This window comes from Ascaphus truei, chromosome 15 (genome assembly GCF_040206685.1).
Source record: "Ascaphus truei isolate aAscTru1 chromosome 15, aAscTru1.hap1, whole genome shotgun sequence".
NCBI classification, from domain to species: Eukaryota; Metazoa; Chordata; class Amphibia; order Anura; family Ascaphidae; genus Ascaphus; species Ascaphus truei.
Window position 1 is genome coordinate 18,150,134 of NC_134497.1, and position 26,007 is coordinate 18,176,140.

At 57.3% G+C, this 26,007-nt stretch overlaps 1 protein-coding gene across 1 annotated transcript; it reads left to right on the forward strand.

Annotated features, from left to right (window-relative positions):
- Positions 1–788: 788 nt before the first annotated feature.
- RPN2 (ribophorin II) lies at positions 789–24,919 on the forward strand. The gene is given in 25 exon segments (XM_075571850.1): positions 789–918; positions 2,572–2,765; positions 4,038–4,133; positions 5,885–6,060; positions 10,748–10,823; positions 12,536–12,670; positions 13,414–13,590; positions 14,042–14,085; positions 14,087–14,161; positions 14,766–14,792; positions 14,794–14,831; positions 14,834–14,868; positions 16,673–16,764; positions 17,182–17,276; positions 17,279–17,295; positions 18,148–18,173; positions 18,175–18,339; positions 18,438–18,525; positions 19,018–19,113; positions 21,282–21,357; positions 21,453–21,503; positions 21,506–21,544; positions 21,547–21,580; positions 22,174–22,244; positions 23,148–24,919. Coding segments are annotated over 24 exon segments (1,914 nt in total). The 5' UTR covers positions 789–908; the 3' UTR covers positions 22,226–22,244; positions 23,148–24,919.
- The last annotated feature ends 1,088 nt before the right edge of the window (positions 24,920–26,007 follow it).

Genomic DNA, 26,007 nt, shown 5'->3' on the forward strand with positions numbered 1-26,007 from the left:
CCCGCCCGCTCACGACACGTGCATTGTCGCAACGTGTCCTGCGTGAGCGCGTGCGCCCGCTCAGCACCACCTTGGACGCGCCCTAACTCTCTTAACTGCTTTCTGCCACGGCAACAAGAGCGAGCCAATGAGAGCGAACCAGCTCCGTGACGTCGTGGCCGCGCCCCCAGGCGAGGGAGCCGAGCAGGGCGCAGCGCACAAGCGCGCCAGTTCCCTGCCTGGCTGAGGCCCCACGGCACGCACGCTTGCCTTACGACCTGGCGGTGCGTGCAGAGCGCAATACCGCGATCTGAGGCGCGGGGGGTTGGGCGTGGCCAAAACGGGCAGGGCCACGATGACGGCCAAACTGGAAAAAAAAACACACACACACACACACCTCCCGCTCCCCCGCCTCTCTGCCACACCACGTGACGCGTCGCCGCTCAGGAACACAAAGTGCCAGGGGCTGGTGAGAGGCGCGTGCGTGCGTGCGTGCGTGCGTGCGCCGTATGTGTACAGTATACACATGCTGACGCGACTTCTCTCAGTTCCCGCCCTTTGGGCGCTGTGAATGACACCCCAGTCTGGCCAATCACACACGGACACATGAACGCCACGGTCCCGCCCCCTTTCTCTCTGAAGTACTGGACTAGTCTATTCGCGAGGAGAGAGGGGGGGAGAAATCCGGCCTGAATCATCCCATTACTCCGGAGCCCCGATCACTCCCCCCCACCTGTATAAAGATCACCTCGCGCTGAGGGGGGGAGCGAGATTTGTGACTCCGGCGGGATATTGGTGTTACTGGGATTTGTTCCCCCCTCCCGCCGACGCTGTTGGTACGCCCCGCTGGTCTCGCGCTCCTCCCACTCTGCGCGCGCGCGCCGGAAGTAGCCAGCGGTCTCTAGGTGACGCTGAGCGGTGCAGGCAACATGGCGGCGGGTGAGAGTCTGAGGGAGACCTGGGTGCAAACACCCCCCTGTCAGTAACTGCCCCCCCCCTCAAACCAACCAACCCAGGGAGCCTGTCAGTAACTGCCCCCCCCCCCACAACCAAGGGGGCCTGTCAGTAATTGCCCCCCCCAACTCAGGAGGCGTGTCAGTAATTGCCCCCCCCCCAACTCAGGAGGCGTGTCAGTAATTGCCCCCCCCCAACCCAGGAGGCCTGTCAGTAACTGCCCCCCCCCCCCACGGGCCTGTCAGTAACTGCCCCCCCCCACGGGCCTGTCCGTAACTGCCCCCCCCCCCCACGGGCCTGTCAGTAACTGCCCCCCCCCATATGGGCCTGTCAGTAACTGCCCCCCCCCACGGGCCTGTCAGTAACTGCCCCGCCCCCCGGCCTGTCAGTAACTGCCCCCCCCACGGGCTTGTCAGTAAGTGCCCCCCCACGGGCCTGTCAGTAACTGCCCCCGCCCCCCCCCCCCCCACGAGCCTGTCAGTAACTGCCCCCGCCCCCCCCCACGAGCCTGTCAGTAACTGCCCCCGCCCCCCCCCCCACGGGCCTGTCAGTAACTGCCCCCGCCCCCCCCACAGGACTGTCAGTAACTGCCCCCGCCCCCCCCACGGGCCTGTCAGTAACTGCCCCCACCCCCCCCACGGGACTGTCAGTAACTGCCCCCGCCCCCCCCCACGGGACTGTCAGTAACTGCCCCCGCCCCCCCCCCCACGGGCCTGTCAGTAACTGCCCCCGCCCCCCCCCACGGGCCTGTCAGTAACTGCCCCCCCCCCCCCAAGGGCCTGTCAGTAACTGCCCCCCGCCCCCCACGGGCCTGTCAGTAACTGCACCCCCACCCCGGGGGCCTGTCAGTAACTGCACCCCCACCCCGGGGGCCTGTCAGTAACTGCACCCCCACCCCGGGGGCCTGTCAGTAACTGCACCCCCACCCCGGGGGCCTGTCAGTAACTGCACCCCCACCCCGGGGGCCTGTCAGTAACTGCACCCCCACCCCGGGGGCCTGTCAGTAACTGCACCCCCACCCCGGGGGCCTGTCAGTAACTGCACCCCCACCCCGGGGGCCTGTCAGTAACTGCACCCCCACCCCGGGGGCCTGTCAGTAACTGCACCCCCACCCCGGGGGCCTGTCAGTAACTGTGCCCCCACCCGGGGGCCTGTCAGTAACTGCCCCCATACACACATGCCCAGACCACGCGCTCTATGTAACTGTGGCACTCTTTCTAAACCCATGCCATTAACGCCTTCCCTGCCGCCAGTCGCCCATTGCAGGGCAATGTACTTTAGCCTTGCGGTGCAATCTGGTAGTGTAGGAGTTACCAGGGTCCTATCAGGCACTTCCTGTGCTTACGTTGCTGTACGGCCCCCCTGTCATAAACCCTCTGACCCCAAACCTATTATCAATGGGACCGTCAGCTTCAGCACAAGTGGCTCAATCAGTGGCTAAGTCGAAGACTGAGCCACTTATGCTGAAGCAGGGATATCCTGAAAACTTGACCGATTGGTGTCCCTTGAGGACTGGAGTTGACCACCCCTAGCATCAGCGTTTAACCTATGAGTGCCTGGGTCCGTCGGTTGGTTAAAAGGTTAGTTACAGCACCAGCCTGTCTCTGCGGTCACCAACAACCTTTCTCCCTCCCGCAGTTCTGCGTTCAGTGTTCATCTTGGCCCTGGCACTCCTGTCCTGCACCCAGGCCCTGACCCCCAGCCACTACCTGAGCCGGGCCGACGTGGAGAGGCTGAAGGAATCGCTAGAACATCCGCTGTCCGACTTGGAGTCCACTTACTACTACGTTGTAGGGTTCAAACATCTGGAAGTAACCGTGTTGGATGAGCAGGTGAGCAGGAGGTGGTATAGCTGGGCACACTCCCTGCAACAAGCATCTTCCTGTGTTTCCCCCCCGCACCTCACATGGGGGGAGTTACTGTATAAATACAGTCACCACAAGATAGTCACAGTGTACAGTCTACGCTCTCCGTGCTGCCATGTTTTACAGACCGTTAAATACATTTGCAAGTAACACACGCTTAGTCTGAGTCTCCTCCGCATTTCAGAAGTTGGATGGTTGCGCTGTGTAGTTTTCGGTGGCTCCCGTTTAAGAGAGGACGATTTCAAGCTATATACAAGATATAAGATGATTTCTCTATATACATATATTCAGCATGTAACTAGTTAAAATAAGTAATTAAGTATTAAGTTAGAAATTATATTGGAAAATGATAAGCTGCCTCTGCAAAGATGAGAAGATAAATCAGTCTGAAGACAGGCAGGTGGAGACATGCTTTGTGATTTACAAACTTGGTATGTTTTTAATGGCTGCTGAGGTGAATAGTATATGATCAAGAGTTTGAAATGAAAGCTTGGTTAAATAGATAGTAGTAAAAGACAATACTATAGAAATGGGTCTTAAAAGATGAGGAACATCAAATTAACTATAGTTACTTAGAGACAGAACAAAGAGGTTCTTTTAAATCAAAGTAAATGAAGAAACTGTGTTCTAATATTAATGATTGACTAAGAACATTTTATCTGACAGTGAGAGAAACGGGTTTTGCTCAAATGTATAAAGATTGCATTTGGATTTATACAATTCAGACTCATGTAACGCCACCAATATAAGAAGAACTAAACTAAGGATTCTCCATCTATAACTACATTCTATCTGCCTGAATGATGTAACGGACTGCAGATTTATGTTTCCTATTGTCTCTGAATAAATTGAGAAAAGAACCGCACCGTGGGCTATTTGATATATATTGAAAGGTGGGACATTAATTTGCACCCATCTAATGAGCAAATGTTCATTCACAAGGTCTCTCACACCCAGCATAGACCAGCAGGCTCTGGTCTGTTTCCCACCCTGGGAATAATTGGGGACTAAAAAAAAGGAACGGCTCCTTTAAACCAAATAAAATAGTTCTTCTATAAATCCTCTCTGCTTTCTGTCACCCCGATCTCAAACCTCGCTGTCACCCCAAACCTCGCTGCAGCGCCCGACCGGAAAGGGTTAACAAGCTCCACATGAAAGCAGCATGTGTTGTGTATTGGGACTATGGGTTATGTATGTGTAGGTGGCACTCACGTGCGTGTCCGTGTTGTCTCTGCACAGGCCGCCTGTGATTTTATCCGCTCCAGTGTGGACTTCAGCAGCGTGGAGTCCCTGTTCTATGCAGCCCAGTCCAGCCAGGCGCTGTCTAACTGCGAGGTGGGTAACGCGCGTCGCTGGGACAGCCGGGCGCTGTCTCACTGCGAGGTGGGTAACGCGCGTTGCTGGGCCAGCCGGGCGCTGTCTAACTGAGATGGGTAATTCGTGGCGCTCGGACAGCCAGGTGCTGTCTCACTGCGAGGTGGGTAACGCACGTCGCTGGGACAGCCGGGCGCTGTCTCACTGTGAGGTGGGTAATGCGCGTCGCTGGGACAGCCAGGCGCTGTCTCACTGCGAGGTGGGTAATGCGCGTCGCTGGGACAGCCGGGCGCTGTCTCACTGCGAGGTGGGTAACGCGCGTCACTCGGACAGCCGGGCGCTGTCTCACTGCGAGGTGGGTAACGCGCGTCGCTGGGACAGCCGGGCGCTGTCTCACTGCGAGGTGGGTAACGCGCGTCGCTGGGACAGCCGGGCGCTGTCTCACTGCGAGGTGGGTAACGCGCGTCGCTGGGACAGCCGGGCGCTGTCTCACTGCGAGGTGGGTAACGCGCGTCGCTGGGACAGCCGGGCGCTGTCTCACTGCGAGGTGGGTAACGCGCGTCGCTGGGACAGCCGGGCGCTGTCTCACTGCGAGGTGGGTAACGCGCGTCGCTGGGACAGCCGGGCGCTGTCTCACTGCGAGGTGGCTAACGCGCGTCGCTGGGACAGCCGGGCGCTGTCTCACTGCGAGGTGGGTAACGCGCGTCGCTGGGACAGCCGGGCGCTGTCTCACTGCGAGGTGGGTAACGCGCGTCGCTGGGACAGCCGGGCGCTGTCTCACTGCGAGGTGGGTAACGCGCGTCGCTGGGACAGCCGGGCGCTGTCTCACTGCGAGGTGGGTAACGCGCGTCGCTGGGACAGCCGGGCGCTGTCTCACTGCGAGGTGGGTAACGCGCGTCGCTGGGACAGCCGGGCGCTGTCTCACTGCGAGGTGGGTAACGCGCGTCGCTGGGACAGCCGGGCGCTGTCTCACTGCGAGGTGGGTAACGCGCGTCGCTGGGACAGCCGGGCGCTGTCTCACTGCGAGGTGGGTAACGCGCGTCGCTGGGACAGCCGGGCGCTGTCTCACTGCGAGGTGGGTAACGCGCGTCGCTGGGACAGCCGGGCGCTGTCTCACTGCGAGGTGGGTAACGCGCATCGCTCGGACAGCCAGGCGCTGTCTCACTGCGAGGTGGGTAACGCGCATCGCTCGGACAGCCAGGCGCTGTCTCACTGCGAGGTGGGTAACGCGCATCGCTCGGACAGCCGGGCAGTGTCGCTGCGAGGTGGGTAACGCGCGTCGCTCGGACAGCCAGGCGCTGTCTCACTGCGAGGTGGGTAACGCGCATCGCTCGGACAGCCAGGCGCTGTCTCACTGCGAGGTGGGTAATGCGCATCGCTCGGACAGCCGGGCAGTGTCGCTGCGAGGTGGGTAACGCGCGTCGCTCGGACAGCCAGGCGCTGTCTCACTGCGAGGTGGGTAACGCGCGTCGCTCGGGACAGCCAGGCGCTGTCTCACTGCGAGGTGGGTAACGCGCATCGCTCGGACAGCCGGGCAGTGTCGCGAGGTGGGTAACGCGCGTCGCTGGGACAGCCGGGCAGTGTCGCTGCGAGGTGGGTAACGCGCGTCGCTCGGACAGCCGGGCGCTGTCTCACTGCGAGGTGGGTAACGCGCGTCGCTGGGACAGCCGGTCAGTGTCGCTGCGAGGTGGGTAACGCGCATCGCTCGGACAGCCGGGCAGTGTCGCTGCGAGGTGGGTAACGCGTCGCCTTACATGTCTGTGTCCTTGCAGGTGGCCATCTCGAACGAGACCAGAGAGCTGCTGCTGGCTGCGGTGAGCGAGGACTCTTCGGTTACCCAGATTTATCACGCGGTCGGAGCCCTCAGCGGCTTCAGCCTCCCTCTAGCCTCGCAGGAAGTGGTCAGCGCCCTCACCGCCCGGCTCGGCAAAGAGGAGAATGTCCTGGCGTAAGTTGCAAATGTTGTGGCTGCTTCGGATGATGAAGTTTGAACATAGTTCACGTTTGTGACATATTTGCGGCCTGTGTAGTGGGGGTTTGAAAGGTGTTTGATGGAACCGGACCTGCTCTTTCAGCTCCCAGACTTCATCCACCCTCCTCTTCGCTTGCGTCAAACTCGAACAGCCGGTGCGGTGTGTGCGGGGCTCGGACGGCTGGCGAGGTGTGTATGTGTGCGGGGCTCGGCCGGCGCGGTGTGAGCGCGGCTAGGGCGGCTGGCGAGGTGTGCGCGTGTGGGGCTCGGCCGGCACGGTGTGTGCGGTGCCTGGACGGCGCGGTGTGTGTGGGGCTTGGGCGACTGGCGCGGTGTGTGCGGGGCTCGGCCAGCGCGGTGTGTGCGGGGCGCGGTGTGTGTGGCTCGTCCTGCGGTGTGTGTGTGTGTGGCTCGGCCGGCGCGGTGTGTGTGTGTGGCTCGGCCGGCGTGTGGTGTGTGTGTGTGTGGCTCGGCCGGCGTGTGGTGTGTGTGTGTGTGTGTGTGGCTCGGGCGGCCGGCGGTGTGTGTGCGGGGTTTGGACAGCCAGCTCGGACGGCACGCGGGGCTTGGGCAGCCGGCGCGCGGGGCTTGGGCAGCCGGCGCGCGGGGCTTGGGCAGCCGGCGCGGCATGTGCACAGGATCGGCCAGCGCGGTGTGTGCGGGGAGCTCGGCCGGCCGGCCCGGTGTGCGCGGGCACTCGGACAGCCTCACTAAGTACAAATACAGAAATACTTCTGCTCTGCAGAAAGCGCGTGGTCGTAAAGCATCTTTTTCTCTGACAATATATTTCACGATGAAAATCTTCAGTATTATTCTGTTTTAGAGCAGCGTTCTGTTAGGAGGATATTTCGGTGCGATTTTCACAGTGTAAACTTGCTTTACAATCCAAAAGCTGCTTCCGTTCTGTTAACTCATTTCAGATGAGCACCAAATAAACGGTGTATTTTATATTGATCCCTGCTAATGTCAGGCTCCCACCCCCGGGGGTGGCCCTGCTAATGTCAGGCTCCCACCCCTGGGGGTGGCCCTGCTAATGTCAGGCTCCCACCCCCGGGGGTGGCCCTGCTAATGTCAGGCTCCCACCCCCGGGGGTGGCCCTGCTAATGTCAGGCTCCCACCCCCGGGGGTGGCCCTGCTAATGTCAGGCTCCCACCCCCGGGGGTGGCCCTGCTAATGTCAGGCTCCCACCCCCGGGGGTGGCCCTGCTAATGTCAGGCTCCCACCCCCGGGGGTGGCCCTGCTAATGTCAGGCTCCCACCCCCGGGGGTGGCCCTGCTAATGTCAGGCTCCCACCCCCGGGGGTGGCCCTGCTAATGTCAGGCTCCCACCCCCGGGGGTGGCCCTGCTAATGTCAGGCTCCCACCCCCTGGGTGGCCCTGCTAATGTCAGGCTCCCACCCCCGGGGGTGGCCCTGCTAATGTCAGGCTCCCACCCCTGGGGGTGGCCCTGCTAATGTCAGGCTCCCACCCCCGGGGGTGGCCCTGCTAATGTCAGGCTCCCACCCCCGGGGGTGGCCCTGCTAATGTCAGGCTCCCACCCCCGGGGGTGGCCCTGCTAATGTCAGGCTCCCACCCCCGGGGGTGGCCCTGCTAATGTCAGGCTCCCACCCCTGGGGGTGGCCCTGCTAATGTCAGGCTCCCACCCCCGGGGGTGGCCCTGCTAATGTCAGGCTCCCACCCCCGGGGGTGGCCCTGCTAATGTCAGGCTCCCACCCCCGGGGGTGGCCCTGCTAATGTCAGGCTCCCACCCCTGGGGTGGCCCTGCTAATGTCAGGCTCCCACCCCCGGGGGTGGCCCTGATAATGTCAGGCTCCCACCCCCGGGGGTGGCCCTGCTAATGTCAGGCTCCCACCCCCGGGGGTGGCCCTGCTAATGTCAGGCTCCCACCCCTGGGGGTGGCCCTGCTAATGTCAGGCTCCCACCCCCGGGGGTGGCCCTGCTAATGTCAGGCTCCCACCCCCGGGGGTGGCCCTGCTAATGTCAGGCTCCCACCCCCGGGGGTGGCCCTGCTAATGTCAGGCTCCCACCCCCGGGGGTGGCCCTGCTAATGTCAGGCTCCCACCCCCGGGGGTGGCCCTGCTAATGTCAGGCTCCCACCCCTGGGGTGGCCCTGCTAATGTCAGGCTCCCACCCCCGGGGGTGGCCCTGCTAATGTCAGGCTCCCACCCCCGGGGGTGGCCCTGCTAATGTCAGGCTCCCACCCCCGGGGGTGGCCCTGCTAATGTCAGGCTCCCACCCCAGAGGCGCCTGCATAACATTTTCTATTATAAATGTAAATCACTCTGTTTAAAGTTTCTTTATAAAAGCAATACATGATGGTAATCTCAATATTATTATAATAATAGCTTGTTCTTGTATAGCGCTGCTAGTTTTTACGCAGCGCTTTACAGAGACATTTTGCAGGCACAGTCCCTGCCCCGTGGAGCTTACAATCTGGTTTTGGTGCCTGAGGCACAGGGAGATAAAGTGACTTCCCCAAGGTCACAAGGAGCCAACACCGGGAATTGAACCAGGTTCCCCTGCTTCTCCCAGGTTCCCCTGCTTCTCCCAGGTTCCCCTGCTTCACACTCAGTGCCAGTCAGTGCCTTTACTCACTGAGCCGCTCCTTCCCCTGCTTCACACTCAGTGCCAGTCAGTGTCTTTACTCACTGAGCCGCTCCTTCCCCTGCTTCACACTCAGTGCCAGTCAGTGTTTTTACTCACTGAGCCGCTCCTTCCCCTGCTTCACACTCAGTGCCAGTCAGTGTCTTTACTCACTGAGCCGCTCCTTCCCCTGCTTCACACTCAGTGCCAGTCAGTGTCTTTACTCACTGAGCCGCTCCTTCCCCTGCTTCACACTCAGTGCCAGTCAGTGCCTTTACTCACTGAGCCGCTCCTTCCCCTGCTTCACACTCAGTGCCAGTCAGTGTCTTTACTCACTGAGCCGCTCCTTCGCCTGCTTCACACTCAGCGCCAGTCAGTGTCTTTACTCACTGAGCCGCTCCTTCTCCTGCTTCACACTCAGTACCAGTCAGTGTCTTTACTCGCTGAGCCGCTCCTTCGCCTGCTTCACACTCGGTGCCAGTCAGTGTCTTTACTCGCTGAGCCGCTCCTTCGCCTGCTTCACACTCAGCGCCAGTCAGTGTCTTTACTCGCTGAGCCGCTCCTTCCCCTGCTTCACACTCAGTGCCAGTCAGTGTCTTTACTCGCTGAGCCGCTCCTTCCCCTGCTTCACACTCAGTACCAGTCAGTGTCTTTACTCGCTGAGCCGCTCCTTCGCCTGCTTCACACTCGGTGCCAGTCAGTGTCTTTACTCGCTGAGCCGCTCCTTCGCCTGCTTCACACTCAGCGCCAGTCAGTGTCTTTACTCACTGAGCCGCTCCTTCCCCTGCTTCACACTCAGTGCCAGTCAGTGTCTTTACTCACTGAGCCGCTCCTTCCCCTGCTTCACACTCAGTGCCAGTCAGTGCCTTTACTCACTGAGCCGCTCCTTCCCCTGCTTCACACTCAGTGCCAGTCAGTGTCTTTACTCACTGAGCCGCTCCTTCGCCTGCTTCACACTCAGCGCCAGTCAGTGTCTTTACTCACTGAGCCGCTCCTTCTCCTGCTTCACACTCAGTACCAGTCAGTGTCTTTACTCGCTGAGCCGCTCCTTCGCCTGCTTCACACTCGGTGCCAGTCAGTGTCTTTACTCGCTGAGCCGCTCCTTCGCCTGCTTCACACTCAGTGCCAGTCAGTGCCTTTACTCGCTGAGCCGCTCCTTCCCCTGCTTCACACTCAGCGCCAGTCAGTGTTTTACTCACTGAGCCGCTCCTTCTCCTGCTTCACACTCAGTACCAGTCAGTGTCTTTACTCGCTGAGCCGCTCCTTCTCCTGCTTCACACTCAGCGCCAGTCAGTGTCTTTACTCGCTGAGCCGCTCCTTCCCCTGCTTCACACTCAGTGCCAGTCAGTGTCTTTACTCGCTGAGCCGCTCCTTCTCCTGCTTCACACTCAGTGCCAGTCAGTGTCTTTACTCGCTGAGCCGCTCCTTCTCCTGCTTCACACTCAGCGCCAGTCAGTGTCTTTACTCGCTGAGCCGCTCCTTTGCCTGCTTCACACTCAGTGCCAGTCAGTCCATATGAATGGTGCAGAGAATAGTTCATGTATCTGCATTGTGCTCCGCTCTGAGAAGCAACGCGTGTGCAATTTGTTAGATGCCGTTTAAATCGGCATTGAAGTGTTAATAGATGAATCCGGATTGACCACGACAAGCTAATTCAATGCCACACACCCACTGCTTCCACGCACATACGGACAAGCCGTTCCTCTGCAATCTGCGAGCGATTTCCAAACGTCTGCGTGATCCTCCGCTTCCCGCGGGAGCCAGCGCATTCTCATGGAAATGAGCACAATTACCCGCCGAGGTGGGGTCAGTCCCACGTGGAGGTCTCGTTGCTTGTCAGCCCATTCTGGGAGACGATCTGTTTCCTATAATTGGCGCTCTCATCTACGTTATAATGTTATGGGGAGCGCTTGGGATAATCGTGCGAGGGAGAACGGTGAGAATTGACCGCACGTAGAGAGGAATTAAAGAGATGATATCCACGGTGCGGCTGATAACGTGACTTCCATGTTTGTTGTTGTCATTGATTTTTGTGTTTGGAGGGTACAATCGTCTAAGCGATTTTGTGCTTCTCTTTGCAGCACCATCGAGGCTCTGCTGACAGCGTCCCTCCTGTCCCAGCAAGCAGACCTGAGGGGCATTGTGGAGGAGATTGAGGTAGGAGAGACCCCCTGTGTGTGCCTCTTGTTATCTGGGTGCGTTGGTGGGACTGGTTTGGGTGGGAGAGGAGAGTGTTGGGAGGAGGGGAAGGGTTTGGGTGAGGGAAGGAGAGGAGGACATTGGGAGGAAGGGATGGGTGAGGGCGGGAGAGGAGGGTGTTGGGGAAGGGTTTGGGTGAGGACGTTGGGAGGAGGGGAAGGGTTTGGGTGAGGGCGGGAAAGGGCGGCTTTGGGAGGAGGGGAAGGGTTTGGGAGAGGTGGGCGTTGGGATGGGTTTGGGTGAGGGCGGGAGAGGATGGCGTTGGGAAGGGTTTGGGTGAGGGTGTTGGGAGGAGGGAATGGGTTTGGGAGAGGAGGGCGTTGGGAGGTGGGGAAGGGTTTGGGTGAGGGCGGGAGAGGATGGCGTTGGGTGAGGGCGTTGGGAGGAGGGGAAGGGTTTGGGTGAGGGCGGGAGAGGATGGCGTTGGGAGGAGGGGAAGGGTGAGGGTGGGAGAGGTGGGCGTTGGGATGGGTTTGGGTGAGGGCGGGAGAGGATGGCGTTGGGAAGGGTTTGGGTGAGGGTGTTGGGAGGAGGGAATGGGTTTGGGTGAGGGCGGGAAAGGATGGCGTTGGGAAGGGTTTGGGTGAGGGTGTTGGGAGGAGGGAATGGGTTTGGGTGAGGGTGGGAGAGGATGGCGTTGGGAAGGGTTTGGGTGAGGGTGTTGGGAGGAGGGAATGGGTTTGGGTGAGGGTGGGAGAGGAGGGCGTTGGGAGGTGGGGAAGGGTTTGGGTGAGGGCGGGAGAGGATGGCGTTGGGAGGAGGGGAAGGGTGAGGGTGGGAGAGGTGGGCGTTGGGATGGGTTTGGGTGAGGGCGGGAGAGGATGGCGTTGGGAAGGGTTTGGGTGAGGGTGTTGGGAGGAGGGAATGGGTTTGGGTGAGGGCGGGAAAGGATGGCGTTGGGAAGGGTTTGGGTGAGGGTGTTGGGAGGAGGGAATGGGTTTGGGTGAGGGTGGGAGAGGATGGCGTTGGGAAGGGTTTGGGTGAGGGTGTTGGGAGGAGGGAATGGGTTTGGGTGAGGGTGGGAGAGGAGGGCGTTGGGTGAGGGCGTTGGGAGGAGGGGATGGGTTTGGGTGAGGGCGGGAGAGGATGGCGTTGGGAAGGGTTTGGGTGAGGGTGTTGGGAGGAGGGAATGGGTTTGGGTGAGGGTGGGAGAGGAGGGCGTTGGGAGGAGGGGATGGGTTTGGGTGAGGGCGGGAGAGGATGGCGTTGGGAAGGGTTTGGGTGAGGGTGTTGGGAGGAGGGAATGGGTTTGGGTGAGGGTGGGAGAGGAGGGCGTTGGGAGGAGGGGATGGGTTTGGGTGAGGGCGGGAGAGGATGGCGTTGGGAAGGGTTTGGGTGAGGGTGTTGGGAGAAGGGAATGGGTTTGGGTGAGGGCGGGAGAGGATGGCGTTGGGTGAGGGCGTTGGGAGGAGGGGAAGGGTTTGGATGAGGGCGGGAGAGGAGGGCGTTGGGAAGGGTTTGGGTGAGGGTGTTGGGAGGAGGGAATGGGTTTGGGTGAGGGCGGGAGAGGATGGCGTTGGGAGGAGGGGAAGGGTTTGGGTGAGGGCAGGAGAGGAGGGCGTTGGGAGGTGGGGAAGTGTTTGGGTGTGGGCGGGAGGAGAACATTGAGATGGGGACGGGTGTGGGTGACGTTTAGGGTGAATTCTCTCTGCACTTTCCCCTCCCCCCAGGACCTTGTGGCTCGCCTGGATGACCTCGGGGGCCAGTACTTGCAGTTTGAAGAGGGTCTTGAAGCCACTGCCCTGTTTGTTGCTGCCACATACAGATTGTCAGACCACGTGGGGACGGAGCCGGCGCTGAAGGAGGTAAGGGAGGGGGTGGGGGCCTGGAATGTCCAGATAAAGGGGCAGTCCCGCCTACGGCTCTCTTTCCTAACCCTCCAGCTCTGTCCTGACATCCCCCCCCCAGCTCTCTGTCCTGACACTCCCCCCACCTCCCAGCTCTCTGTCCTGACACTCCTCCCCCCCCCCCCAGCTCTCTGTCCTGACACTCCTCCCCCCCCCAGCTCTCTCTGTCCTGACACTCCTCCCCCCCCCCCCAGCTCTCTCTGTCCTGACACTCCTCCCCCCCCAGCTCTCTGACCTGACACTCCTCCCCCTCCCCCCCAGCTCTCTGTCCTGACACTCCTACCCCTCCCCCCCAGCTCTCTGTCCTGACACTCCTCCCCCTCCACCCCCCCAGCTCTCTGTCCTGACACTCTTTCCCCCCCCAGCTCTCTCTGTCCTGACACTCCCCCCCCCCCCAGCTCTCTCTGTCCTGACACTCTCCCCCCAGCTCTCTGTCCTGACACTCCCCCCCCCCCCCCCCCAGCTCTCTGTCCTGACACTCCCCTCCCCCAGCTCTCTCTGTCCTGACACTCCCCCCCCCCCAGCTCTCTGTCCTGACACTCCCCACCCCCCCCCCAGCTCTCTGTCCTGACACTCCCCACCCCCCCCCAGCTCTCTCTGTCCTGACACTCCCCCCCCCCCCCCCCAGCTCTCGTTGTCCTGATGACACTCCCCCCTCCAGCTCTCTCTGTCCCGACCTAACCATCCCGTCCATTTTCCAGGATCAGATCGTCCAGCTGCTCAACGCCATCTTCAGCAAGAAGAACTTTGACTCCCTGTCCGAGTCCTTCAGCGTGGCGTTTGCGGCCGCCGCTTTGTCTCACAATCACTACCACATCCCGCTCATCGTGGTGTCTGACGGACCCGCTGCTGTGTCCCACAAGCAGCCACTGCTCAGGGTGAGGGGCTCGGCAAAATCTGTGTTGTACTAGCGGCAGTGACAGGGTTAAGGGGCCAGTCTCTCCTAGGGTCACAGTGTAGTAATGGCAGTGACAGGGCTAAGGGGTCAGTCCCTCATAAGGTCACAGTGTACTAATGGCAGTGACAGGGTTAAGGGGTCTGTCCCTTATAGGGTCCCAGTACTAATGGCAGTGACAGGGTTAAGGGGACAGTCCCCCATAGGGTCCCCATAATGGCAGTGACCGGGCATGGATTAAACACCAGCAGCGGTCTGATTTTGGGAGGAGTATTGATATAAAATAATGAAACAATACGAGGCCATTAATGTCTTCGCTGCTGTGGCATCTGGCAGTCAATGGGTTAAACCTCTGCGCCATGCGTCGCTGTTCTGACGCTGAGGCCGCCGCCGCCCCGCGCGCTTCTCCGAGCCTCCCGTTTCTCTCTCTGCAGTTGCTGGTCACCAACGTCCTGTCCCAGCCACTGACCGAGCCAAGGTCAAGTCAGCCAGGCCAAGTCCTGCGCCACCAAGGCCAGCGTCCTGCAGCACGCCACGTTCACCTTTGTGCCCGGGTAAGGAGCCACGCCCTCGCGGTCCACCACCGGCTGGGAAACGGCCAACGCCACCATGTACATGTATGCAACAAGTCGGGTTTTCAGGATATTCCTGCTTCAGCACAGGTGGCTTTATCATTGGCCAGCTCCAGTCCTCAAGGGCCACGACCAGGTCAGGTATTGGCGATATCCCTGCTTCAGCTCAGGTGGCTGTCATTTTCCAACTCCCGTCGTCAAGGGCCACCAACAGAGCCAGGTAGTAGGGATATCACTGGTTCAGCACAGGTGGCTCAATCGGTGCTCGTCTTCGACGAGCCACTGATTGAGCCACCTGTGCTGAAGCAGGGATATCCTTCAAACCTGGCCTGTTGGGGACCCTTGAGTACTGAAGTTGGCCATTGATTGAGCCACCTGTGCTGAAGCAGGGATATCCCTAATACCTGACCTTTAGGTGGGCCTTGAGGACTGGAGTTGGCCACCCCTGCACTAAACGGTTGAGTTTGGAAGCGTGACCGCTGCCGGCCGCCATGTTTGATGTGTCCTTGTGTTCTGGCCCCAGCCCTGGTCCAGCCCTGTGTGTGTTTAACGGCTAAACAATCAGACTGCATCTCGTCTCCCGCAGGGACTCGTTCCAGCTCACTTCATGGAACCAAACCAGCCAGCGGTTACTATGACTTCTCCATCAGCGTGGAGGAGACAGCCGCTACCTGGCCAACCAAGTGGAGGTGAGTGCGGCCGGGCGTCCCTCACAATGCCTGGGGGCCCTACAGCGCATTGTGAAGAGCTAATGTCACGCGTGTGAGAGACGTGATCAGCATAGAGGGTGCAGGTGTGACCACTCTTAATGAAATGATCGTGTGTAGAGCTTTCCCAAACCTCACCGGTCTCCTTCACATGTACAGAGCTTCCAAACCTCACAGGTCTCTTCTTCACATGTACAGAACTTTCCAAACCTCACAGTCTCTTCTTCACATGTACAGAGCAGATAAGAGAGCTTATCTCTCTCTTCCCCCCCCCCCCTCCTGCTTTCACACAGCATTTCAAACGCCCAGTATAATTGTGCTAATCGCCCCGCTTAGAGCGTTGGCGAGTGATTGGCGGGCAAAGGTAACGCTTCCTGAAACTCCGCACTCCGAGATCCCTGTGAGATGGGGATTTAATGATCAGCCAGACTGCAGGGCGCGTGCATCGGAGACGCGGCTTCCTGCTCTGGATCCTTTCAGTGTGATCCGTGTCAGTACTGCGATTCCAGTATACACCTGCTCGCGTGTGTGTACAATTATATATACATACACTACTATATATACACACACACACACTCTCTCTCTCTCTCACTCTCTCTCTCTCACTCTCTCTCACTCACACTCTCTCACACTCTCTCTCACTCTCTCTCACTCTCTCACTCTCTCTCACTCTCACTCTCTCTCACTCTCTCTCACACTCTCACTCTCTCACACTCTCACTCTCTCACACTCTCACTCTCTCTCACACTCTCTCTCTCACTCACACCTCTCTCTCACACTCTCTCTCTCTCTCACACACTCTCCCTCTATCATACACACGCTCCCTCTCTCTCACACACACTCTCCCTCTCTCTCACACACACTCTCCCTCTCTCTCACACACACTCTCCCTCTCTCTCACACACACTCTCCCTCTCTCTCACACACACTCTCCCTCTCTCTCACACACACTCTCCCTCTCTCTCTCACACACTTCTCTCCCTCTCACACGCTCTCTCTCACACGCTCTCTCTCTCACACGCTCTCTCTCTCACACGCTCTCTCTCTCACACGCTCTCTCTCTCACACGCTCTCTCTCTCACACGCTCTCTCTCTCACACGCTCTCTCTCTCACACGCTCTCTCTCTCACACGCTCTCTCTCTCACACGCTCTCTCTCACTCTCTCTCACACTCACTCTCGCACACTCTCTCAAACTCTACACACACTCTACACACACTCTACACACACACACACACACACACACACACACACACACACACACATACACATACACACTGTTTAATGGCAAACGGCATGCTATTTGTAGGTATCTTTAAATGAGATATAATTTGCGTATATACATTAACCGTTATCTTTATGTGCTTTTAAACACGCCACGGGCCAATAGGAAGCTGTGCTGGATGATATCCTGGCTTCCTGTTGGCCCACAGGGCGAGACCTTTGTAACTCGCCATTAGGTGAGCCCTGGTAGCGGAGCGGTGACCGGCGCTCCCTGCCGAGGTAACTATCTCCGGAAGCAGGGGGTCCCTGGAGCTGAAATGAATGGCGTTCAGCTCCGGAGGACCCCCCCCCCCCCCCCCCCCCACTGCTTCAGTCCTGCGTAGAAATAAAGGGCTTGGATTGGTGCTTTAAGGTTTCCGTGTCCGGTCCTTCAGAGCCATGTAGGAGAAGCTGCGGCATAGTGTCACGCGTGTGCGCCGCATGGCGGGGCTAACATCCCAGCCCGGCAGGAATCCCGCAGCACGGAGCGGGGGCTGTAACGCTGTGCGCTTTTCCACCTGCAGCTCAAAGTGAAAGTGTCCACGGAGGTGGCAATAAGCAACGTGGACCTCTCCATCGTGGACAAAGACCAGAGTATCTCCCCGAAGTCGGCCAAGTGAGAATCGCAGCTTTCTCTGGGAGTCGTGGGGGGGGGGGGGTTCCTGGGATGGGGAGGGGGCCCCTGGGATGAGACTTGGGAGGGGGGCCCCTGGGATGAGACTTGGGGAGGGGGGCCCCTTGGGTGAGACTTGGGGGGGGGGGCCCCTGGGGTGAGACTTGGGGAGGGGGGCCCCTGGGATGAGACTTGGGGAGGGGGGCCCCTGGGATGAGACTTGGGGAGGGGGACCCCTGGGATGAGACTTGGGAGGGGTGCCCCTGGGATGACTCTGGTTTGGGGGGGGGGGCAGAGAGAGAGGAGATCCCTGCGATGTTCATAGTCTCCCCTTCCCTGCGATGCTCATAGTCTCCTCTTCCCTGCGATGCTCATAGTCTCCTCTTTCCTGCGATGCTCATAGTCTCCTCTTTCCTGCAGGGTCGTGTTTCCCTCCAAAGCCAAAGGCCCCTTCACCACTGACGGGCACCAGAACTTCGCCCTATCTTTCCAGCTCACAGACGTGAACACGGGGGCCGCCTGACACCCCACCAGGTATCCCGCGGGGGCTCGCCTCCACGCCAGGCAAATACCCCATCTCTGCAACGCATTGCCCCACTGTATAGCACGGCAGGCTCATCTTTCAGGGCCTACTCTGTACCACTATATAGCACGGCAGGCTCATCTTTCAGGGCCTACTCTATACCACTATATAGCACGGCACGCTCATCTTTCAGGGCATACTCTGTACCACTATATAGCACAAAGAAGAAGCAGGCACACGGTCTTACTCAAAAGGAGGTTTAATATGCATAAAGTCCAACGTTTCCGGCAGTCAAATACTGATAGCCTTCACCTTGAGAAAGGCAGTATTTGACTGCCGAAACGTTGGACTTTATGGCATATTAAACCTCCTTTTGAGTAAGACCGTGTGCCTGCTTCTTCTTTGTGCTGGAACATTTGGGGCTACAGGAGCTCCCCAGGACCAGCGCACCGGCAGCTAAGTACCCCACCTCTATTACCATTGATATTGAGTGCGTGTCTCATCCTCTGTCTATGTCCACTATATAGCACGGCAGGCTCATCTTTCAGGGCATACTCTGTACCACTATATAGCACGCAGGCTCATCTGTCTTGGCATACTCTGTACCACTATATAGCACTGCAGGCTCATCTTTCAGGGCCTACTCTGTACCACTATATAGCACGGCACGCTCATCTTTCAGGGCACGGAGTGTCTGCATACTCTTTATCACTATGTAATGCAGCATGTACTGTACCTCTTAATTCCCACGCGTGTGATTGGTGGCGATACATGGTGCTTCCCAGCAGTGCCTGGAGATACTCTGTATCACCATGTAGCTGAGCGCGTTCACATTGTTGGACCGTCCCCATCCCCCCTCTCAGACCTTCGTCCGGCTGCATAACATAAGACGGGTCAGGAGTCGTGTTTGTGGCCGAGCCCGACACCAAGAACACGTACAGGTTCGAGCTTGACCCCTCCGAGAGGAGGTCCGAATTCGACTCCGCCTCCGGCACGTACGCTCTGTCCCTGATGGTGGGAGACGCCACCCTAGAGAACCCATCCTTTGGAACATGGTACGTTCCCCTGGCGCCGGCTGGTTAGGGGGTGCATTGGGGGACGGGGTAAGCGAGTATGATTGGGGGGGGTAACGGTTGGCCTCCTCCCGCTCCAGGCTGACGTGGTTATTAAGTTCCCCTGAAGAGGACGCTCCGGCTCCAATGCAGTCCAAGAACCTCTTCACTCCCAAGCCGGACATTCAGGTGACTTGTGACGAGCTCGGGCTGGGGCGCGCTGGGCGTCTGTGGGACACAAGGGCGAGGAGTTTTATGCATTGTCTCGGACACGGAATAAGTTATCAAGTCTGCACACTACGACCCGTCCCGTCTGTCCCCCCCCCCCCCCCCTCTGACACTACGACCCGTCCCGTCTGCCCCCCTCTGACACTACGACCCGTCCCGTCTGTCCCCCCCCCCCTCTGACACTACGACCCGTCCCGTCTGTCCCTCCCCTCTGACACCACCACCCGTCCCCCTCTGACACCACCACCCGTCCCCTTCTGATACCACCACCCGTCCCCTTCTGATACCACCACCCGTCCCCCTCTGACACCACCACCCGCCCCCCTCTGACACCACCACCCGCCTGTCCCTCCCACAGCAGGGTGATGGTCACTGAAGTGACCCATGGCTCCTCCATGGTGGACGCTGGGTGGCCGTGACATTCTGCGGTCTGACCCTCTCTTGTCTCCCCAGCACTTGTTCCGGGAGCCCGAGAAGAGACCTCCCACAGTGGTGTCCAACACCTTCACCGCGCTGGTGCTGTCTCCTCTGCTCCTGCTCTTTATCCTGGTGAGTCGGGCAGGGGCAGGTCTCTGCTGATCACTGAGGGAGGGGGGGGCAGGTCTCTGCTGATCACTGAGGTTTGGGGGGGGGGGCAGATCTCTGTGCTGATCACTGAGGGAGGGGGAGGGGGGGCAGGTCTCTGCTGATCACTGAGGTTTGGGGGGGGGGCAGATCTCTGTGCTGATCACCGAGGGTCGGGGGGGGGGCAGATCTCTGTGCTGATCACTGAGGGAGGGGTCGGGCAGGGGCAGGTCTCTGCTGATCACTGAGGTTCTTCAGATCTCTGCTGATCACTGAGGTTCGGGCGGGAAGGGGGGGCAGGTCTCTGCTGATCACTGAGGGAGGGGGAGGGGGGGCAGGTCTCTGCTGATCACTGAGGTTTGGGGGGTGAGGGGGGCAGATCTCTGTGCTGATCACTGAGGTTTGGGGGGGCAGATCTCTGTGCTGATCACTGAGGTTTGGGGGGCAGATCTCTGTGCTGATCACTGAGGTTTGGGGGGGCAGATCTCTGTGCTGATCACTTAGTGTCGGGGGGGGGCAGATCTGCTGATCACTGAGGGAGGGGTCGGGCAGGGGCAGGTCCTCTGCTGATCACTGAGGTTCGGGTGGGAGGGGGGGCAGGTCTCTGCTGATCACTGAGGTTCGGGCGGGGAGGGGGGGCAGATCTCTGCTGATCACTGAGGGGAGGGGGGGGCAGATCTCTGCTGATCACTGAGGGTCGGGGGGTGGGAGGGGGGCTTAGTTTTGGAGTACTAGCGGTGCAGTGAGAGCTGTGTTGCAGCTGTTCAATATTAGGGTACTCGGGGTTACAGTGAGCGGTGGGGGTGGAAGTTCAGTACTGGGGTAATAGGGGTGCAGTGAGGGCGGCAAGTCAGTATTAGGGATGCAGTGACGGCCACAGGTCAGTATTGGGGTTACTAGGGATGCAGTGAGGGCTGCAGGTCAATATTGGGGGCACTAGGGGTGCAGTGAGGGCAGCAGGTCAGTATTAGGGGTGCAGTGAGGGTCGCAGGTAAGTATTGGGGGCACTCTGACACACCCACACACCCCCTTTGTTCCGTTTCCTGCTTTTATCTCTCACACAGGTTTCTAATTGAACCTCAGCTCAGTGATTTGCATGAGCAGAGAATGGCCCCTCCTCCCCCCCCCCCCCTCCCTCCTGTACTGCTCTGTGGCATGTGTGTGCCCCATACATATCAACGTTCAGGATAATACATGTAAGGAAGTAGCACACAGGCCCGCAGTTTGCCATGGAAGACGGCCAGCACAGTGTGTAATATAGAAGCACACTATACAAAGCATTGCGGGCCCGGTTCTGACGTCATACAACCATTTCCTCACGTGGATCCAGTCTATGTACGTGCTGCTGATATTGTGTGAATGCAAGACTGCTCCACACTCGTAACCATGTCTCTTCTCTCCCCTCTCCTTCTCTCTCTCTCCTCTCCCTCTCTCTCCTTCTCTCCCCTCTCCTTCTCTTTCTCTCCTCTCTCTCTCTCTCTCCTTCTCTCCCTCTCTCTCCTTCTCTCCTCTCTCTCTCTCCTCTCTCTCTCTTCTCTCCTTCTCTCTCTCCTTCTCCTCTCTCTCCTTCTCTCCCTCTCTCCTTCTCTCCCTCTCTCCTTCTCTCCCTCTCTCCTTCTCTCTCTCTCTCTCTCTCTCTCTCTCTCTCTCTCTCTCTCTCTCTCTCTCCCTTCTCTCCTTCTCTCTCCTTCTCTCTCTCTCTCCTCTCTCTCTCTCTCCTTCTCTCTCTCTCTCCTTCTCTCCTTCTCTCTCTCTCCTCTCTCTCTCTCTCTCTCTCTCTCTCTCTCTCTCTCTCTCCCTCCTTCTCTCTCTCTCTCTCCCTCCTTCTCTCTCTCTCTCTCCCTCCTTCTCTCTCTCTCTCTCCTTCTCTCTCTCTCTCTCTCTCCTTCTCTCTCTCTCTCTCTCCTTCTCTCTCTCTCTCTCCTCCTTCTCTCTCTCTCTCCTTCTCTCTCTCTCTCCTCTCTCTCTCTCCTCTCTCTCTCTCCTCTCTCTCTCTCCTTCTTTCTCTCTCTCTCCTTCTCTCTCTCTCTCTCTCCTTCTCTCTCTCTCTCTCTCTCTCCTCTCTCTCTCTCTCTCTCTCCTTCTCTCTCTCTCTCTCCTCCTTCTCTCTCTCTCTCTCCTTCTCTCTCTCTCCTTCTCTCTCCCACCTCCAGTGGATAAAGATCGGAGCCAACATCTCAAACTTCAGCTTCTCTCCCAGCACGCTCCTGTTCCATGTTGGACACGCAGGTACGCGCCGCGCTCTCACAATGGCTGACCGCGCTAACGAGCACTGCTGCGGAGCTTGTGTAGCGTCGCTGCTCACCCCTCGCTCTGTCTCCTAGCCATGCTGGGGCTCATGTACGTGTACTGGACCCACCTGGACATGTTCCAGACCTGAAGTACCTGGCCATCCTCGGAGGCCTGACCTTCTTAGCAGGAACCGCATGCTCGCCCACAAAGCAGTCAAGAGGTAAGAAGGGCCCCATCAGCTGTACCCCACGTCCTGCCGGGGGAGGACGTATATACGCTGGCAGGCCGTTTCCTCTGCATCAATGACCCCGATTAATATATTCCACGAAGTAATACAAAGCCTCATTTTTTTTAAATGGGGTGGGCTGGCTCCTCCGCCATTTTGTATCCCCTGAGTGGGGCTGAACCATTAATGGTAAGTATCTCTGGAACCATGGGTCCTCGGAGCGCGTTAGGACGCAGTTTCTCTGCGTTGGCCCCAACCTGCCGACCTCTCCCGTGATGCAGGACACACACACACATGCGAGGAATCTCTCTGTAACGCAGCCTCGCAGATCTGTGGTGCATTGTCCGTTCCTCTGGCCTTTTAATTACAAAGGGTAGACCAGGGGTGGCCAACTCCAGCCACCAAAGACGGAGCCACTGGGTCACCTGTGCTGGTAGAGGGTTTTCATGGCTTCTTCTCTCAATACTTTGGTTTCTCTGCAGTTGTTTCCCATGGATTCGGTCTGCCCTGACCTGACCTCTCACCTCCTTGAGCTTCTTACTGTCCCCCTCCTCTCTCTCTCTCCCCCCTCGTCCCCTCTTCCTCAGGACTGCGGCCGAGCAGAGCAGTAGGTTGGCAAAGTATAGAACGCTTCGGTAATCTGGGGGCCTCTTGTGAAGTAAGGGTACCTTTCCCAAATGTCCTTGCCCCCCTGCCCCCGTTACTTCCCCAGCATGCTGCCTGCTCTCCCATCACCTCCATGCTCCTCCATAACCCAGGGGGTCCATGGTTATTAGATAGCGCGGGATGCCGTAACCTCTTGGGTTATATGAGCTAAAGATTTGCTGTCATTTGGGAGGGTTAAACTTGGCGCCGGGTCTGCCTGGGCAGGGGGGGGGGGGGGCAGACTGCCAGCGTGGGGGGACAGGTACAGGCCTGGGTTTGCCAACGCGGGGGAGAAGAGGAGACGGGCCCGGATTTGCCGAGTGGGTAGAAGGTGGGACGGGTAGATCTTGATCATGTTGTCCGGTTAGAAGGTCTCCTCTTGTCTGCAAACCTAGTTGTGGTTCCCCAGAGATTTCTGTTAGAGCCACACACTCCTTTATATCACAAGGCGAGTTTTGCAGCACCGACATATTAGGCGCGTGTTTGGGCTGCCGGGGAGACCTGTTTCCCCCAACCCCCCCCCCCCCCCCCCCCCCTGCTGCAGAAGAGATCCGCTCATTTCCTGCAGGTGGGACTTCAATCTTCGTAAGCGCGGGGAAGCAGCTAAAATAAGGGCGAGTTTCTGGAAGACACCGTGTGTATGTAACTTGTGTACTCTCCTTCCCCTTTCCCCCCCCCCCCCCCCCCGATCCTTTCCCTACCCCCTCACCTCTCTTATTTTCCTGCCCCCCAACTCCTCTCACCTCCTGAATTGGCTCAGCTGACATCTTTCCTCTGTGCAAATAATGTGTTGTGTGTTGTGTATATTGCATCTTATCGCATCATCCACCCTACATCCCCCCCCCCCCATTCACCAGGTGTGTGTGTGTGTCCCATTCTCACCCCTTCCCCTCTCACCCCTTCCTCTCTCTTGCAGGAGTATGAAATGAAGGATCTGAGGAGGGGAGATAAAGGCGATGACACTTTTATACGTTCACAACACAGTCCCGATATCTGTTTTTTTTATTTTTTTTTTTTTTTTTGTTCTAATTGTTGTGGTCCCAACAGACTGTCCGGTGGCCCTCACGCTGCGGCCTCTGCTGGGGGGAGAGGACCCTTCCGGGCACATTCTCGCACGCCCTGCCGGGGCAAGGGATAGTCTTTGTGTGGGAGAAGTTTGGGGGGGGGGGGGGGAAAGAGGGTGTTTTTGGAAACTTGTCCGTCCTTCCTTGAAATAAAATGAAAGGTGAGAGGGAAGAAGGCTGGTGTGATGTCTGATCCTCTCGCTGCAGCACTTCAGGTGTTCTGTTATACGCAAGAGAGGGACAGGGACCTCGAGGTTATTGGGGTCACGGTTACTGATTAGGCAGTCACTTCTGTCCTGATCTATATAGGGGGAGGTTATATGGGGTAATAGGGAGGGGTTTATGGGTAATAGGAGGGGTTATATGGGGTAATAGGAGAAGTTAAATGGGGTGTAAGTATTATTGATATATACTGTTCCCATCCATTCCCTCCCCCGCCCTCCTGGCTTTTCCAACACTTGAGGTTTGCTTGACCTGAAGACTGCTGAAATCTGTTTAACCCTTGCTCCCCCTTGTTTTCCTGCTTGTTTCTCCTATAGATAGAGGTGCAAATATGAGGGGATGGGAAATGAACAGAACAGTGGGTGAGGATGGTGTTTGGATGATAACCTCCTAGCTCACCAATGTAAGGTAGTGTTTACCTGGGAGTGTTAGTGCATATTAGTATGCCGCTTAACTCAGGTGTAATACAGTGTAGCTGACATGAACCACTATTGAAATAGATAGATGTCCCCCTGGCTTGGCTGTTGGTTGAAGACCCAACTTAAACCAAAGGGAGATAAAACAACACTTGAATATCTGACCGCGTAGATATTCCAAATCTCAGTAATGAAAGTCCGGCTGTGGTGAGTTTGCTGCTGTTGCAGCCCCAATAGTCAGGATAACCAATCCTCCGGCATACTAGAAACTTCAAAAGAAGGAAAAGGGTGCAACATAGCAACAACAAAACCATCCTGTATGAGCTTTACAGCAATGGATGCATACAATATGTAGGTAAAAGCAGGGTAATTGCCTGCTTGGGGTTCTGCTGCTGTTGTTGAGTCCTGTGTGGAGGGATTCAGTCCTCCGTGGTTGTCTGTCAGTTCCTGGAGGTGAGGGGGGAGCTGATGTTTTCCACCTGTTTGTGTTGGAGTTGTTGTCCTCTGGGTCTGATCTTCAGCGGGGGTTCCCACTCGTGGCGATGGGTGGCATCCTCTCGTCTCTCCTCGGCTGAACCTGGAAGTGACGTCAAACGTGGCGCGTCGGCGGAGATTCCCCTGAGCTGCAGCCGTAATCCATAGCAGGCTGGGAAGCCTCTGAAAGCGCCGAGGGCGGTCTGCTCAATGTTAAACGTTTCATCCGAACAGCAAACAGGTCTGTTCCGTGCTGTTAGACAATCCAAAAATCCAACGCGTTTCACCAACGGGTACCTTCCTCAGGGATACTGGCAGAGCGTGCGGGACCCCATATATACACACTTGTCAATTGGTCACACTTGGATTAATCAATTGATTAACTTGATGGGATAATTAATCCCTTGTGTGCATATGTTGGGTGTGTCACTCCCCTATAGTAATTGAGTGGTTCATGTCATTTGATTAAATCACACATATCTCAAGGATCTTAATAAAAGTATAGAACGGTTTTAATGCAATACTTCTTATTTGTAGGTGTTGGATGCCCCATATTCCTAGTGTTCAAGATCTAATCGCCCCCTCATATCACTGTGGTTCTAATTTTGTACAAATTGATAATATTCTGAATTTTAGTATAAGTCCTCTTTGCAAAGTAAATTTCTTTCCAACTTCTGTTTTTTTGCCCAATATAATATCTGTTACCAGTCAGAAATTGATTAACACACATTCCCAGCTAGCTCAAACTCCTACACCCACCACATCATGAATATATATATATATATATATATTTATGTCAAAAAGAGTGCTGCTGAGCGTGGCAAATGTATACAACAAAAGAGAGGGGTGCCCAATGCTACATCCAATTTACAAAACATATATGGTAATAAGTATAAGGTATAAATACTTCAATAATAATTACTTGGTTATTTAGTTAAATAGGGTACAGAGAAGCTGCCGCTCGCCTACATACAGGCATACCCCGCATTAACGTACGCAATGGGTCCAGAGCATGTGTGTAAAGTGAAAATGTACATAAAGTGAAGCACTCCCTTTTTTCTACTTATCGATGCATGTACTGTACTGCAATTGGCATATATGTGCATAACTGATGTAAATAACGCATGTGTAACAGGCTCTATAGTCTCCCCGCATGCGCACAGCTTCGGTACAGGTAGGGAGCCGGTATTGCTGTTCAGGACGTGCTGACAGGCGCATGCGCGAGCTGCCGTTTGCCTACCGGGCGATATGTCCTTACTCACGAGTGTACTTAAAGTGAGTGTCCTTAAACCGGGGTATGCCTGTACATAACACAAATATTACATGAATAGGGTGCATACGGGATAAACCCTTTGGCCAAAGTGTCATAAACCAGCATACCAACGTCGAGGTATAACCAAAATTAATGCAGGTCCTACACTACTGTGAACCCTTCCCTTTACCTCTGTATGAGGGGAAAGAACCATAGTAGATCCTGTTCTTGCAGCAAAGTGAAAAGACCTCCCAAGTTAAAAAGGTGAAGAGTGAGCTCTGGGGGGAGGTGCCACCTACCTCCATACAACTGTTACCAGTCGGAAATTGATTAACACATTCCCAGCCA